The 18,027-nt window shown below is 43.5% G+C and overlaps 1 protein-coding gene across 1 annotated transcript in view; it reads left to right on the top strand.

Annotated features, from left to right (window-relative positions):
* PSMD1 (proteasome 26S subunit, non-ATPase 1) overlaps nt 1-18,027 on the top strand; it is a 178,209-nt gene that overhangs the window by 154,697 nt on the left and 5,485 nt on the right. The window contains exons 20-22 of the mRNA XM_060767308.2: nt 6,141-6,310; nt 11,118-11,210; nt 12,808-12,900. Of these exons, the coding sequence (XP_060623291.2) occupies nt 6,141-6,310; nt 11,118-11,210; nt 12,808-12,900 (356 nt within the window). The remainder of the gene's footprint in view (nt 1-6,140; nt 6,311-11,117; nt 11,211-12,807; nt 12,901-18,027) is intronic.

Here is an 18,027-nt window from a genome sequence, read left to right as displayed (position 1 = left end):
ACCTTGAAGTCATACTTTATGCATATCGTTGCTCCCACACTCTCATTTGCATGTTTTCAATCACAATTGGAAATTTATTTTTTATTTATCGTTTCAGGAGCAGCCAGGCAGTTGTATTACATTTTTAACAAAACAAACAAACAAACAAACAAACAGACAAAACACAAAATTTACAAGCTTGGTAGTTGATTAAATGTCCTTTGACCAGTATCTGGCCACTTGGAGTGCTTCTGGTGTTGCCGCAAGAAGGTCCTCCATGGTGCATGTAACAGGGCTCAGGTTGCATTGCAGCAGGTGGTCTGTGGTTTGCTCTTCTCCGCACTTGCATGCTGTGGATTCCACTTTGTGGCCCCATTTCTTGAGGTTGGCTCTGCATCTTGTGGTGCCAGAGCGCAGTCTGTTCAGCGCCTTCCAAGTCACCCAGTTTTCTGTGTGCCCAGGGGGGAGTCTCTCATTTGGTATCAGCCATGGATTGAGGTTCTGAGTTTGAGCCTGCCACTTTTGGACTCTCACTTGCTGAGGTGTTCCAGCGAGTGTCTCTATAGATCTTAGAAAACTATTTCCTGATTTAAGTCATTGACGTGCTGGCTGATATCTAAACAGGGTATGAGCTAGAGATGTCACTGCCTTGGTCCTTTCACTATTGGCTGCTACTTCCCGGCGAATGTCAGGTGGTGCAGTACCGACTAGACAGTGTAGTTTCTCCAGTGGTGTAGGGTACAGACACCCCGTGATAATGCAGCATGTCTCATTAAGAGCCACATCCACTGTTTTAGTGTGGTGAGATGTGTTCCACACTGGACATGCATACTCAGCAGCAGAGTAGCATAGCGCAAGGGCAGATGTCTTCACTGTGTCTGGTTGTGATCCCCAGGTTGTGCCAGTCAACTTTTGTATGATGTTGTTTCTAGCGCCCACTTTTTGCTTGATGTTCAGGCAGTGCTTCTTGTAGGTCAGAGCACGGTCCAGAGTGACTTCCAGGTATTTGGGTGCGCTGTAATGCTCCAGTGGGATTCCTTCTCACTCCAGAAGCGACCAGAAACAATTGGAAATGACACTGGTTTATACGGTTGCAAGCTGTTAGAAACTAATGGCTTAATGGCACATCAGCATTGTGGAGAGATGCATAAGTGTTGCCGTTCAGATTTTATTCAGTTCATTCAGCTGAGTTGCACATATCCTGTAGCCGCGTCTACCCCAATTTGTTGGCTACTTGGATAAACTGGGTTAATTTTCCATCTTCGAGGTTGTCATTGTGGTTTGTTCCTATGTTGTTACAAGCAAATAGATTTACAACTTTCTCCTAACAGTAAAACAAGGTTCTCTGAGGGATAGAATGAGAACCAGCTCAGCTCTTGGAGACTTTTACTCGTAGCTGTCTATAAAGAATTATTATGACAGCAACCGTTTCATTGGGCATAGAAACATAGAGATCTCTGAAAGTTACGGAAAGAGCAATTAGAAGCCTGAGTGGCTGTAATTGAATAATTGAACCATTGTGCATTGAGGTAAGAGATAGCTTTCCGCTCCCATCCATTAACAACAGAAACTTGGTTAATACTTCCAAGCAGTGAGAGAGCCGACAACCAGCAGCATCAGCCTTCCTCCTTTCCTGGCAAATCCCTCGTTGTCCGAGTATGCTGGCCTTCCAAGTGCACTGTCTTGGCAATGGATACATAAGTGACTGTGGAGCCTTATTCTTGATCCAAATGTTCTCCCACAGTGAGGGCATCAGTTTCCAAGTGGAAGGCAGTCCTGGTCAGGGTTGGCTTGATGTGCCTTCTTCCTCTTGGCACGTTTCTCACTTCTGCCCTCCATTTGTGCCTCCTCAAATTCCACAGCACTGCTGGTCACAGCTGACCTCCAGTTAGAATGCTCAAGGGCCAGGGCTTCTCAGTTCTCAGTGTCTATGCCACAGTTTTTAAGGTTAACTTTAAGTCCATCTTTAAATCTCTTTTCTTGTCCACCAACATTCTGTTTTCCATTCTTGAGTTGGGAGTATAGTAACTGTTTTGGGAGAAGGTAATCGGGCATTTGAAACCACATGTCATTAAGATATATACAGGCAGTCCACAAGTTACAAACATCCAACTTGCAAATCACTCATAGTTAAGAACAGGGGTGAGACATCAGGAAGAATAGGAAATCTCCGCTTTGAAGGGAAATTCATTCCTGAAAGTGTTATTATCATGGGGCCTAAAGTTATAATTGGGGCAAGGCCACTGTGAATTACCTAATAATAATAATAGTAATAATCTTCAATAATAATCAACATCCAAAAAAAGCTGTGGGACTTTCGAATCCAGACTGACAAAGTTTTGGAACACCAACATACCAGAAATCACGATTGTGGAAAAGAAAAAAGTGTGGGTTATTGATGTAAAATACAGTAAAATACAAAAACATATGAATACAATAAACAATGTACACAAAACATAAAAATGCAATAAACAATCACAATAACAGTGAGCGGGCCGCATGTACAATAAACTGATTAAAACTCAGTGTGAGATAAAAGGAACAGATTATTTGCAAGACAGAGCTCATAGTAAACAGGCCTTCGTACAAGGGGGAGGTGTACTCCACGGTCAAAAAACATTGAGGCGTTGTATGGCTACTCTCCAAAAGCACAACGGCAGAGCCAGGTCTTGAGATTCTTTTAAAAGCTTTCTAAGGTAGGGGCTTTCCTAATGTCTCCAGGCAATGAGTTCCAGAGTTGGGGGGCCACAGAGGAGAAGGCTCTCTCCCTTGTAGCTGCCATTTATTTTCCAGACCCAATTCAAGGTGCAGGTTCTTACCTACAAAGCCCTGAACGGTTTGGGACCTGCCAACCTGCGTGACCGCATTTCTATGTACGAACCCACACGATCTCTTCGATCACCTGGAGAGACCCTACTTGTGCTCCCACCTGCATCGCAAGCACATTTGGTGGGGACGAGAGAGAGAGCTTTCTTGGTGGTGACGCCTCGACTCTGGAAGTCACTCCCTAAGGACATCAGGCAGGTCCCATCTCTGGCAGTCTTCAGGAGGAGCTTGGAAATGTGGTTGTTCCAGTGTGCCTTCCCAGAAAAATGAACCCTTAGCATTATGTCCTCCAAAAGCACTTTATATTGATTTAAGGTCTGCTTGTATGTCTCCATCAACGCCCCACCTCCTTTCTCTTGTACATGCCTAGCATTATTTTTTCAACTTTAATTACATTTGGCCCAGCCATAGATTTTTAATGTGCACTGTACCTTGTTCAATGTTTACGCTATCTGTGTATGAGATTTATTTTATTGCTTTGTATTGTATATGTATTGTATATGAAGGAGCTGGGGGTGGTGACGGCCAACAGGGAGCTCTGGTCTATGAGGTCACGAAGAGTCGGAGACGACTGAACGAATGAACAACAAAATTGTATATATTACTGCTTGTTTTGCTTGTATTGTTGTATTGTGGGCTCGGCCTCATGTAAGCCGCACTGAGTCCCTTGGGGAGATGGTAGCAGGGTATAAATAAAGTATTATTATTATTATTATTATTATTATTATTATTATTATTATTAGACGAGCCTGTGAAACTGGTAGGGGCGAAAGGAGGGCCTCCCCCAAGGATCAGAGAGCTCGGCCTGGTTCATGGAGAGAGATGCGGTCACGAATGGAAGCATAGCCAACACACAATTTCAGTGACGGGCAGCTCTAGTTTTTACAAAACTTGGAAGTGTTTCTGTTTTGGACTATAACTCCCATAAAGCCCACAGCCACAACCTTTGGCCACAGCAGGCCTGAGCGGAGAAGGAAGAAGACCAGAGTATGAACTGGAATTGGAGCAAAGGAGGAAAGATGGGTTTCTACAACATTGCATAGGGCAACAACTTGGATGCAAGGAGCAAAGGAGGAGGCAAACAATCTGTTCCTATTTCTGCTTTTTCTGAGCTGTTTACCAGTATCCAGTGTTTACCAGTATTCGGTAAACATTTGGGATCTGGTTTAAAAGTGCCAGAAATGTCTGTCATTGGTAGTTGGGCAGAAGCACATCTTGAAAGAAAAGAAGATAAGAATCATGGGGGAGATGCTATGTTTGTTTTTGGAATCACATAAAGTTTCAGCCCATGTCCCTGAAGCTTGACTTAAAAAGAGAATTCTTCTGAGACGAGGAGCCACACAGCGCAAGATCCCACACCTTTCTGGCCCCCCAGAAGCCCAGAGAAGGAGATGAGCCAAGAGAAAGAGAGGATGTCATGCCTGGAGAACAAAAACAGGCACAGGGAGAATGCAATACTTGAGAGGTGAAGTCAGCTGCTCAAGGAATGCCAGATTTTAGGCAGACTCTGTCTAAAGGGTAAATGTTGAAAAATAAAATTCCAAAAATTGTATAAACCTAAGTTGGGATTGGCTTCAGCCGTGGGTGCTCGGCATGCGGAAGCTGTCTGAAGGATCTCCTGACAGGAGAGCGCATGAGAGCAGAGGGAGAGCATGCGCTACAGCCCACTGTCTTCAGCAATGCAGGGAGAATATCCTCTTTGCTTTTGGGGAAGGTTTATCCTGCAGAATGCATTTGAGTCCCCCCTTTCTCAGGCTGTCATGGACTGGATCTCAAGAAGACCCTGTTTGTGGCTGAGTGGTGCTTCTGCGTGCCTGTTGTTATTGTTGTCTTCATTTCTATTCCATTTTATCTCTCAAACTACAAGAAAGGAGATTCTACCTGAACATGAGGAAGAACTTTGTGACTGTGAGAGATGTTCAGCTTCTCTGCCCCGGAGTGTGGTGAAGGCTCCTTCTTTGGAGGCTTTTAAACTGAGGCTGGATGTCCATCTGTTGGGAGTGCTTTGAATGCAGTTTTCCTTGGTAGAATGGGGTTGAACTGGATGGCCCACAATGTCTCTTCCAACTCAATGATTCTATGATTCTAGGAGGCTGAAGCATCTGTTGAAGCTGCTTCTGGGAGGTGAAGACTATGAATCTTTAAGGACTTCTTATTCCCCCGAGACCAGGTATGGGCAAACTTGGGCCCTCCAGGTGTTTAGGACTCCCATTCCCACAATTCCTAACAGTCGGAATTGTGGGAGTTGAAGTCCAAAACACCTGGAGGGCCCAAGTTGACCCATGCCTTCCTTAAACCTTTAGAGCAGTGTTTCTCAACCTGGGGGTCGGGACCCCTGGAGGGGTTGTGAGGGGGTGTCAATGGGGTCACCAAAGACCATCAGAAAACAGTATTTTCTATTGGTCATGGGGATTCTGTATGGGAAGTTTGGCCCAATTCTATCGTTGATGGAGTTCAGAGTGCTCTTTGATTGTAGGTCAACTATAAATCCCAGCAGCTACAAGCTACATGTCAAGGTCTATTTCCCCCAAAGTCCACCAGTGTTCACACTTGGGCATATTGAGTATTGGTGCCAAGTTTCCTCCAGATCTCTGGATGTAGTTGAACTACAACTCCAAAACTCAAGGTCAATTCTCATCAAACCCTTCCAGTATTTTCTGTTGGTCATTGAAGTTCTGTGTGCCAAATTTGGTTCAATTCCATTGTTGGTGGAGTTCAGAATGCTCTTTGATTGTAGATGAACTATAAATCCCAGCAACTACAACTCCCAAATGACAAAATCAATCCCCACTAACCCCACCAGTATTCAGACTTGGGTGTATCGGGTATTTGTGCCAAATTTGATCCGGTGAATGAAAATATATTAGATATTTACGTTACAATTGATAACAGCAGCAAAATGACAGTTATGAAGCAGCAACGAAAATGATTTTATGTTTGAGGAACTATATTAAGAGGTCACAACATTAGGAAGGTTGAGAAACCCTGCTTTAGAGGATTTCTGAAATGGCAGAAGATCTGGGATTTGGAGATGGACAAAGGAGAAAAGGTCCAGACATAACTTTGCTTATAACTCTCTGTGAAAAAAATAGTAGCAAGATAGGATTTGCGAAGTGTACCACAAAAAAAGAGCATGTAGAGAAGGTGTGAATAAGTTTGTTGAGATAATGGATATTCATGAAAAGAAGAGTGAGGAGAATGAATTCTTATCACAGCATGCTTCCTAGCCACCTTATTCCCAACTCTTAACAACTTTGAAGGCAGTGTATGAGAAACCTCACAGTTCCTTGGAGCTGTCCTTAATCACAACATCTCCTGCCTCTTTTGTTTTCTAGGTGGCCACAATGTCACTATTTCACTGCAGTCGAGGACTGGACACACGCACATGCCATCGGTGGTCGGAGTGCTGGTCTTCACCCAGTTCTGGTTCTGGTTTCCTCTCTCCCACTTCTTGTCCTTGGCTTTCACCCCAACCTGTGTCATCGGCCTAAACAAGGACCTCAAGGTATGTCCTCCGCGGACTGAAATGGGAATCGTGTTCATTGGGCATGATACTTCTACATCAGTGGTTCTCAACCTGGGGTCCCCAGATGTTTTTGGCCTTCAACAGCCAGAAATCCTAACAGCTGGTAAACTGGCTGGGATTTCTGGGAGTTGTAGGCCAAAAATATCCAGGGACTCCAGGTTGAGAACCACTGTTCTACATGTTCAAGTTTTGGTTCAGGGCCTCTTGCCAAACAATTAGTTTTGGATCAGTCTTGTGTCGTCTCATAACCACAGAATATTGCTCTTTTCCTCTACCTGGAATTTCCACTTTCAGGAGTTGTGGCTTCATTGCCAAGCATAATGACATAATGTATTGCGTGTGGAAGTTCCAGGTTCAATTCCTAGAAGCTTCCTCCACCTCCATGTCTTCTGTATAACCTTTTCTAATTAAATACGTAAACTATTTAGATGCGGCTTGGTTCCTGTGTGCCTCTGCAGTAAGCACAGAATCATGTTGATGTTCAGAAAGGTTACTTCTTCAAGATTCCTAATCAGGGAGGATGTTGTGTTTCCAGTTATGGAAAAAGGTTGTCTCAATTGCACTCCAGGACAGGAAGCACCTCTGTATTTAACCATCACACTTCAGTCCACGTTAAAACAGCAAGCAGTTTATTGAAGATTATATAAAAAGTAGTTCAGCAAAAATAGTAAAATGTCAAAGTCCAAATACAGGGTGAGGCAGCATAACTTCCTTTTTTCAAAACTTAATAAAACTCATTGTATGAATCAGATTTATATATATATATAATGTAGGCGCATACCTAAAGTTTTGTTTTACGTAGTTTTGAAGATCAAATTAGGTAGGTGACGTCTCCCATTCTCCATACACTGAGTAAACCGATTTCTGGCGTTTGTTATGACTCTTGCCAGCATAGCAGGCATTATGTTGGCAATTTCTTCCTGGATGTTGGTCTTCAAATCTTGTAGGGTCCTTAGACGGTTCACATAAACACGGGATTTCAAAAAACCCCATAGAAAAACATCACAAGGGGCCAAATCTGGAGAGCGGGCTGGCCACTCCAAATCCGCTCGAAAAGTAGGCCTCAATGGCAAAAGCACGCTCCTCACTGTTCCAACGCATGATGGTGACTGAACTGTGTCAGGACAAAACTTTATACTCCCGCCTCTCAAACGAGACCACTAGTGCTCCGCTACGTCTTCAACCGACTGAATGGCGCGCATTTTAAAAAAGGAAGTTATGCTGCCGCACCCTGTATTCAAAATAGTCCACAATATTCATGTTTTAATTGTTATTTTATTGCTATTTGCGTGGCATCTAATGAGTGCCGATTGTAAGCCTCTCTGAGTCCCCCTTCGGGGATGAGAAGGGCGGGATATAAATGTCCAAAATAAATAAAATAAATAATAATTTCAAAAACCCAAAACATCAAGGCATTCAGCACAAGAATACAAAAGAACCACAAGGCAGCATACAATCCAATACAAAAATCCAGGAATAATTCTTCAAACTTAAAAACAGGAAGCATGAACGAACAGAGACATGAATTAGAATTCTCTTAGCAGGCTTAACTAGAACTTGACAAAAGTTATTACTTCAACACCAACGTTGAAGATCGAGGTCCAATTCCTGGAAGCTTCCTCCACCTCCATGTCTTCTGTATAACCTTTTCTAATTAAATATGTAAACTATTTAGATGCTGTTTGGTTCCTGTGTTTGGACCAGACTGCCTGGAAACCCCCCCTGCTCTCTCTAATAAAAACATAAAATCATGCTGTTTTCCCTGGCTGATTGGTAACGGCTTTTTCTGTAACAAGCGCTGTGAACTTTGGAGTTGTTGTTGAGCTGCACGGAGTTTACGAAAATTAAGTCTCCTATCTAAAAGCTCATTATCCTCTCCATCTGGGATTTCATCCTCTGAATTCATTTCAGCCTCTGACCTTGCTTCTTTAGAGAAGGCCTCTCAACAGCATCTGAGCCCTTCTCTGGAATGTGGCCTTCACTAGCTAGAGACACAGACTGCTCAGTTTCAGACTTAAAATCTCATGCTGACCCGCACGCCCAGAAATCCCATGATCCACTTTCTCGTTGACATCAGGAGTAGGCACAATCATGGGCTGAACTACAACAGTCTCAGCTATATTGGGGTTTTTGTGGGGAGGGGGGCATTTCTTGGTTACATTACAAAAGTAATTGCAAATCATTAAGTCCAAGGCAGAAAACTCGAGAGTTCAAGTTGAGGTAAAGTTGCAAAGTCTGCTTCTCTCTAGTAAAGCTAGGCCAGAATGCATTCTGAGCAAAATCCAGAATTATCTGCTTTGCCACTTTGAGCAACGAAAGGCGGTTTCCCTCAGTGGCAATTGAGAAGAAGCGATTTGCCATCTTGGAGAGCAGAGATGGATTAATTTTGAATACATTAGTGAGTCATTTGCATATCTTACTTAATACCACCTTCAAAATACAACCCTCTCCCCTGAACCTTGTAATAGATTAATCAGGCCTTCTTAAGGTCTCCTTGCTGGCAGTTATAGGACCAATTATCTGGAGCAAAATCCTGTAATGTATTAACAAACTTGGCTAGTCTGCCTTCTTATGGGAATTCTGTGTCTCCGCGAGGCACTTTGCTTTGCTTTCAGCTCTTATGAAGGATGGAGGGGGGAAATAGTTTGAAAGCCAAACTATGCCAAGAGAAAAACACAGTTCTCAAGACATCTGTACTTACTGAAGTGCCCCAAGTACCGTATATACTCGAGTAAAAGTCAACCTGAATATAAGCCGAGGCACCTAATTTTATCACAAAAAACTGGGAAAACATATTGACTCGAGTATAAGCCAAGGGTGGGAAATGCATCCACTATGGGTAAATTTCAAAATAAAAATAGATACCAATGAAATTACATTAATTGGGGCATCAATAGGCTAAATGTTTCTGAATATTTACATAAAACTGTAATTTAAGATAAGACTGTCCAGCTCTTATTAAACCATTATTCTAACCTCCTTCCATGTAAATGTACTCATTATTAAAATAATTAAAATAATAGAGTAAAATAATGAAAATGCAATAAAAAACAGTAATAATAGAGTAAAATAATAAAGGTAGTAATAATAGGGTAAAATACTGTAATAATAATAATAATAATAAATAGATTAAAATAATAAATGTAATAATAATAATAATAGGGTAAAATACTGTAAATGTAATAATAATAATAGAGCAAAATAATAAATAGAATAATAATAGAGAAAAATAATGTAAATATAATAATAATAGAGTGAAATAATAAATGTAATAAAATAATATCAATAACAGAGTAAAAGAATAAATAACCTTGACTTGAGTATAAGCCAAGGGGAGCTTTTTCAGCCTAAAAAAGGGGCTAGGCTTATACTCGAGTATATATTTATTTATTTTATTTATTTCGCATACTTCTACCCCGCCCTTCTCAACCCCCGAGGGGGGACTCAGGGCGGCTTACAAAAGGCACAATTCGATGCCAACACAATAATACAATACATATATAGACAACAGTTATAAACAGTTAAAACAATCAATTATACATCACTATTAATAAAACCAGTCTAATGCTCAACGTTCGGCAGCTCAGAATCCGTACATTCATTCCACATTGTCAAGTCCTATCAATTCTAGTCGTCATTGTCCTATGTCTATCTGCCAGATTACCCAAAAGCTTGGTCCCACATCCATGTTTTTAGTTTCCTTCTAAAGGAGAGGAGGGATGTCGATGACCTAATCTCCCCGGGGAGTGAATTCCACAGGTGAGGGGCCACCACCGAGAAGGCCCTGCTCCTCGTCCCCACCAACCTCGCCTGTGATAGAGGTGGGGACGAGAGCAGGGCCTCCCCAGAAGATCTTAAACTCCGAGGCGGGACGTAGAGGGAGATGCGTTTGGACAGATACATTGGGCCGGAGCCATATAGGGTTTTGTAGGTCAAAACCAGCACTTTGAATTGTGCTCGGAACTGGATCGGCAGCCAGTGGAGCTGACATAACAGAGGGGTGGTATGCTCTCTGTACGACGCTCCGGTGAGTAATCTGGCTGCCGCCCGCTGGACTAATTGAAGTTTCCGAACAGTCTTCAAAGGCAACCCCACGTAGAGTGTGTTGCAGTAATCTATTCGGGATGTAACAAGAGTGTGGACCACTGTGGCCAGATCTGACTTCCCAAGGTACGGACGCAACTGGCGCACAAGTTTTAATTGTGCAAAAGCTCTCCCGACCACCATACAGTATGTTTTGAAAATATTAGAATCTCAAAGTGGAGCTTGTGCGATTGTGGCAGATCCAGAACACTGCATGGAGCAGTGCGGTCCCTCCGAAGCTTAGCTTAGAATTATTTCACTCCTATATGCATTGTCTCTGCAACAAATTAGGACCAGGACCTTGGTTTGTGTTTTTAAACTTTGCATATTTGAGATACCAAATTGGGTGACCGGTGCCCAGTTGATTGCTTTCTGTGTGCCCATCCCTGCTTTACTTACAGTTGCCTTGTCTAGTTGTAGCTCAAAATATTACAAGCCAGGAAACGAAACAGAGAGTAAACAACACAGCTGTACCGTGCGGGAGCTAGAGAAAGCAAAGATGCCTCGCCAGGCTAAATTGCCTGCTAATGGAATAATGATGCTCCAGAGGAACACGCACTCCCACTGATGACTCCAGCGCTTCCGGAGAGTGCTGGAGGAAGCTTTTCTGTCTTACGTGATTTGTATGCGTCGCTCCACAAGCACACGCCGCATGAAGCCTGCCTCAAGCCGCTTAACTCTCCGGACTGTCTTCCTTTTGCAGATGCCAAAAGTGCAGTACAGATCTAACGTCAAGCCTTCCACCTTTGCCTACCCAGCCCCTTTGGAGGTGCCCAAGGAGAAGGAGAAGGAAAAGGTGGGTTTACCCCTGGAAAAGTTTGCCTCTGGCATTGACAAAAACTCTGCAATCAGTTGGAGGTTTGTGGGCCTTTGGTTGTTGCTTGACCTGCCTGTTCTAAGTTAAAAACTTATGCAAAGTAGGTTTTAAAGTTCCAAAGGGGAAGGATAGTATGTCTCTCTTCTCGGTTCCCTCCAGGATTCACTGTTGGGCCTCCTCCACAGCAGCCACTTAATGGTATGTGGAGAGGGAAGGGCACTGTTTGGTTACATCTGCGTAGCCAGGGGCAGAACTGTGACATCATTTGCCTCTTCTGGAGGTCTCAGCTCATGATGTCATTGACCTGAGTCTCGCTGTGGAGATGCAGCTTTTCTGGCCAATGCTTCTCTGATCCTCCCCATTGTTGACCATGGAGGGAGGCGACCAGAGTGAAAGGGTGAGAAGGAGGTGGACCATTCATTGTTGGAGAGGGAGGAAAAGGGACCGAACCCAAACATACACAAGCATACATTCTATTTACTCTTGTGTAAGGTGGGTTAAACCGCTGAGCTGTTGAAGTTGCTGACCAAAAGGTTGGTGGTTCAAATCTGGGGACTGGGATGAGCTCCCTCTGTTAGGCCCAGCTTCTGTCAACCTAGCAATTCGAAAACATGCAAATGTGAGTAGATCAATAGGTACTGCTTCTGCAGGATGGTAACGGCGCTCCATGCAATCATGCTAGCCACATGACCTTGGAGGTGTCTATGGACAATACCGGCTCTTCGGGTTAGAAATTGAGATAAGGACACACACACCCTCTCCCAGAGTTGGACATGACTAGACTTAATGTCAAGGGAAACCTTTGCCTACCGAAAGGTTGGTGGTTCAAATCTGGGGACTGGGGTGAGTTCCCGCTGTTTGGCCCAGCTTCTGTCGACCTAGCAGTTCAAAAACATGCAAATGTGAGTAGATCAATAGGTACCGCTTCTGTAGGAAGGTAACAGCGCTCCATGTAGTCGTGCTAGCCACATGGCCTTGGAGGTGTCTATGGATAATGCCGGCTCTTTGGGTTAGAAATTGAGATAGTTGGATATAACTAGATTTAATGTCTAGGGAAACTTTTGCTTTTTATGTCACTAACAGGATAGCATCCATTACATGGAACCAAACCAATACTTACAGGAAAAGGGTGTGCATAATGGGAATTAACTAACCCTGAATCCTTGATGAGTGGCACTCACATTTCACACATCGTAGAAGACCCTAAGAGCCATCCAGTCCAACCTTTTTCCTGCAAACATATATTTAATTGGTGTTTCTAATGTGTATATTTGTTGCTGAAATTTAATCTGTCATTCTCTCCTTCAGTTGGTATGGAGAGGTGAGATGATGATGGTAATAACAATGATAACAACAGCAATAATAGCAATTATTGTTGTTGATATTAATGAGCACTCAAAAGTACAGTAGCCCATACAAAACACAAACATTTTGGTGAACAACTACAAGTAATCCTGTTGGGGCAAGTTGGCCTCTCATCTTTCCCTTGTCCCGATCCTGCTGTCACTGAGCATCCCCTTAGCATGTCCCTCTCAGCACCCTGATTGGCTTTTTTGTTGTTGTTGTGATGTCTCAGGTTTCCACTGCTGTGCTGTCAATCACCGCAAAGGCTAAGAAGAAGGAGAAAGAAAAGGAAAAAGAGAAGAAGGAGGAGGAGAAAATGGAAGTGGTAAGTCTCTCATCTCTCGGCGCCTCTGCAATATCTTCCAGGAATGCTCTGGTGGAGAATAGAAGCGGGGTCCATGAGGTCATCCCACCCAGCGTCTGGCAGTGAGCAATCTCACTCCTCTCTCTGTGGTTCTTTAGGCATTGAATAATGACCTCTGAGCCTGCTCAGTATCAGTCAACAGGGGAACACCATTAAATTATCAGGATATTAAATCAACGCTGTGTTATTACCCAAGAAAGGCATACGAGACAACATCTTGGCAAGTACCTTGAAGGCCTCTGGGAGCAAGGGCAGTGTTGCCTCCTCTGCGAAGCTCCTCCTGGAAGCAGTGGTCACAGCCAAGAGCCATTCTTCTTCCTGCCAAAATCAGCTCTTCTGCCAGCTGCTGACATTTCGAAAGAAGAAACAGACCCGACATCAGTCACTCATCCCTGTTATTACAGTTTTGATTACTGTCAAGTGCTCCACTTAGAGCTGCCTTTAGAGATGGCTTAGAAATTTGTATTGCTCATCAATACATCTATCAGTGCAAAAGCCTTGGGTCAGTGATACTGATTTCCAGCCTCATCTCTAAAGTTACTGGTTGCAAACCTTAAGAAAGCCCTTCAAACCCTTGGACAGAGTGGGTAACCTTTGAGGGGCCTGGGCCCCTTTTCACCTTCCCCCAAGTCTTCCATCCATATCCTGGGAGAGAGACACATAAGATTTTCAGAATTGAAAGGGACCCCAAGAACCCTCTTATGCCAGAAATACACAATTTCAACTCTCTTGAAGAATACCTGTCCAAGGTCTTCTTAAAGATGCCCAAAAATAGAGAATCTGCCACTCTTGGAGGTAATGTGTTTCACTGATGAACAGCTTGTACAGTAAAAAACAAACAAACCTGTCTTTCTAATGCTTTGGAAGAATATTTTTCTTGTTAATTTTAATCAATTTATCTATGGATTAAAATAGGACACAGCGGCACTGACCTCCTCTGACTTAGGTCAGTTCTGAACTGGAATACTAGGAACTGGTTTCACTTGTGCAGTTTATTAGATTGACTTCTGCTGAACTGGTTTGATTGGACGACCACAGAATATGACCTCAAACCAGTTCCAGAATCTTCAGAGAATGCCATTTCTTTCTAACTCCCTCTTCAAGAATGTGCATAATAATAATCTATATAAATAAAAATGTTATGTTCGTTTGTGGGATTAACAGAACTCAAAAACCACTGGACGAATTGACACCAAATTTGGACACAAGACACCTAACAACCCAATGTATGTCCTCCACTCAAAAAAAATGGATTTTTTTCATTTGGGAGTTGTAATTGCTGGGATTTATAGTTCACCTACAGTCAAAGAGCATTCTGAACCCCACCAACGATGGAATTGAACCAAACTTGGCACACAGTTCTCCCATGACCAACTCCTGGGGAGGGAGTTCCATAACCGGGGGCCACCACTGAGAAGGCCCCATCTCTCATCCCCACCAATCACACCTGCGAAGGAGGTGGGACCGAGAGCGGGGCCTCCCAAGATGATCTTAACTTCCGAGGTGGTTCATAGAAGGAGATTAGTTCTGACCGGAACTTAGGGCTTTATAGGCTAAATCCAGCACTATGAATTGTGCTTCGTAGCAGACTGACAGCCAGTATTGCTGGCACATCAGCGGGACTGTGTGCTCCCTGCACCCCTCTCCAGTAAGAAATGTAGCTGCTTCTTGTTGGACCACTTCAAGCTTTTGAACAATCTTCAAATGCAACCCCATGTAGAGCGCATTGCAGAAGTCTATTCTCGATGTAACAAGAACATGGACCACTGTGGCCAAGTCTGACTCCATTGTGCAGATGTGCAACTTTGAAGCTGAACCCAATGCTCAGTGTAGATGGGGCCCTAGTTCTCGGAGCAGCAGAAAACAAGCTGGTTCTATCTTCTACATGACATTCCTTCTGATATTTCAAGCTATCATGTCACCCTTTTAGTCTTCTCTTCTCCAAGCTAAACATACCCAGCTTCTTAAGTCGTTCCTAAGTCATTTTGCATGGTTTCCAGAATATTTAACACATTAGTCACTTTTCTCTGGACACATTCTGGCTTGTCAGTATGGACCTGATGAAAGCAGAACAGTGTCACTGCTATTTCCCTTTACCTAGAATTGCATTTGCTTTTTTGGCTTCTACATCAGACTGTTGGCTCCTAGTTAGTTTGCGCTCTATACCGATCCCGACATCTTCATATCGACTGCTTTTGAAGCCTGGTGGCACACATCCTTGCCTACATTTGGTCATTTACATTTATTTATCTTTGCTAACATTCATTTTGTTAGTTTTGGCCCAGTTCTCCAATCTGTCGAGATAATTTGGAATTCTAATCTTGTCTCTGGGGTATTCGCTCCTCTGCCTCATTTGGTGTCATTTGCAAATGAACATGGCTTCTGCTCCATCATGGAAGTCATTTATAATGATGTTAGACAACGCTGCTGCGTCCAGGACAGAACCTGAGGCACCTCACCTGTCCCTTTCCTCCAGGTGAAGAGCAACCATTGACTCAGTGTGTCAGCCAGTCACAAATCCAACTAACCCTAACAATAGGTTCTTTTGGGTTTTTTCGGGCTATATGGCCATGTTCTAGAGGCATTTTCTCCTGACGTTTTGCCTGCATCTATGGCAAGCGTCCTCAGAGGTAGTGAGGTCTGTTAGAGTTAGGAAAATGGGTTTATATATCCGTGGAATGACTGGGGTGGGGCAAAGAGCTCTTCTCTGCTGGAACTAGGTGTGAATGTTTCAACTGACCACCTTCATTAGCATTTGAAGGCCTGGATGAGCCTGCAGGAGTCTACCGTATACCATGCAGCTGTGGACAAGTCTACATAGGGACCACCAAACGCAGCGCCCAAACACGAATCAAGGAACATGAAAGGCACTGCAGACTACTTCAACCAGAGAAGTCAGCCATAGCAGAGCACCTGATGAACCAACCTGGACACAGCATTTTATTTGAGAACACAGAAATGCTGGACCACTCTCACAACCACCATGTCAGGCTACACAGAGAAGCCATTGAAATACACAAGCATGTGGACAATTTCAACAGAAAGGAGGAGACCATGAAAATGAACAAAATCTGGCTACCAGTATTAAAAAACTCTAAAATTACAACAGCAAAACAGCAGAGAGGAAACAACCAGGCACATCTTAACACCTCTCAACAAAAGATTCCCCCAGGCTCAGCCAGGCCCTCAAATGCTAATGAAGGTGGTCAGTTGAAACATTCACACCTAGCTCCAGCAGAGAAGAGCTCTTTGCCCCACCCCAGTCATCCCACAGATATATAAACCCATTGTCCTAACTCTAACAGACCTCACTACCTCTGAGGACGCTTGCCATAGATGCAGGCAAAACGTCAGGAGAAAATGAGCAGCTCCTTTCCTGAGTAATAAATCTGCCATCTCCTGCCTTAGTTTGCCTTCTATATAAATAGTTTGCTATGACATTGAGGCAAAGGTAGACAGATCTTGCCTTTAACTGTTTGTTTTAAAAGATGATGCCGCTGCATTCTGAGTCAGCACTAAATGAGATTTACAATGGAAAGAAGATGATTTTGGGGTTGCTTCTTCTGCCTTTCTCTCAATCTGGCTCAGAATGAGTTCAGTGCTTCCAGCAGTCGCACATTCGGATCTGAGCCGAACCCGTTTATCCCAAGAGCCCTTCTTCCTGTTTCGCCTCACATGCAGGAAGCGATCTGATTTGCAGCGGCTGAGTGTGGTGTCTGGAATCCGTCAGGCGTGGAGCGGGAGACAGAGGATCCGCTATGGGCAGCGGCCGGGCACTGCTCTCGGTTCCTGGCCCTTGTTTGTTCCTCCCAGCCTCCAGCCCCTCATTGGGACCCACAGAAACCCCACAGTTCAAACAAAACACCACACCCCTGACCCTCGCTGGAAAAAGAAGCAAGGAAATGGCCACAAACAAACAAGGATGGTTTTAAACATTAGTTTTGAGGCAGAATTATAGGATTGGATCAGAGAAACAGTCATAACAGTCTGAAGGATGGGGACACTGAAGACCTCTTGCCTCTGGGCCCATTGAGACCTATAGCTGGCATTTGAGACTGGGAATGACAGTCAGTAGGAGTAAGATATACTGTATTTACTCAAATCTAATGCTCTCCTTTTTTGGGCTAGATCACCTTGCCAAAATTAGGGTGCGCATTAGATTCACATAATATAGTATTTTTAGTGCTGAGCCAAAGCAATAGGGAAAACTGCTTCAGGAGCTCTTATTTGAAGGATGTCATCTCTAATTTAATAGCTATGCAACCCAGGGATTTGTAGTTTGCTGAAGCACTCACATTTTCTGGCAGAGAAGGACCAAGACCTTGTAAAACTACACTCGCCATGACTCCATAGCATTGAACCAAGGCAGTTAAAGTGGATTCATCCTACAGAATAGTTGCACCTTAATGTTTTCTTTTCCTTTGGTGTAACACTTTTGTTTTTAAAGAAGGAATCCTAAGCAGGCAGCAACTTAATGACCATATTGCAAAAAGTTCACTACAAAAAGTGCATTACATTCGTCGGCAATTTTTTTTTGTTTCCTGGTTTTGAAAATTGAGGTGCGCATTAGATTCGATAGTGCATTAGAGTCGAGTAAATATATGGGTAGTTTAGGAGTAGAGAGGTGGGAATTGTGGCACTTAGGAAGATCTGAAAGTGCTTTTGCTCCCACATCATGCCCCTCAGTGCTTGCTTTTGGAATTGTACTCCAAAAAAGAAACCTTTCCAAGCTCAGCAAACAGAACCAGATGCTGATATCACTAAAGTGCTGAGGCTTAGGTTATACTTGCCCTAAAGCCTCTCAATGAGTTCATGGCAGATGGAAAATTCAAACCTCAGAGCCACTTTTTCTCCCATATCTCAGCTGCACCATCTATCCTGATCTTCTCGTGGTTTTGGTTCTGACTGGGTGGCCATGATGATGACACAGGCTCAGCTTCTCCTTCCCAACTCTTAGGGAATGGAAAGCTGTCTGTCAGAATAAGTGGCGTACATGAGGAGTAGAAAGCATGATACAGACCTTGAGGTATTTAAACAAAAAGGTTGCATCACAATCCGGAATAGATGAAGTCATCCCCAAAGAACAGT

Source organism: Anolis sagrei, chromosome 3, assembly GCF_037176765.1.
Source record: "Anolis sagrei isolate rAnoSag1 chromosome 3, rAnoSag1.mat, whole genome shotgun sequence".
NCBI classification, from domain to species: domain Eukaryota; kingdom Metazoa; phylum Chordata; class Lepidosauria; order Squamata; family Dactyloidae; genus Anolis; species Anolis sagrei.
The sequence above is the reverse complement of the archived record's forward strand: the minus strand, read 5'-3'. Positions and strand labels throughout refer to the sequence as shown.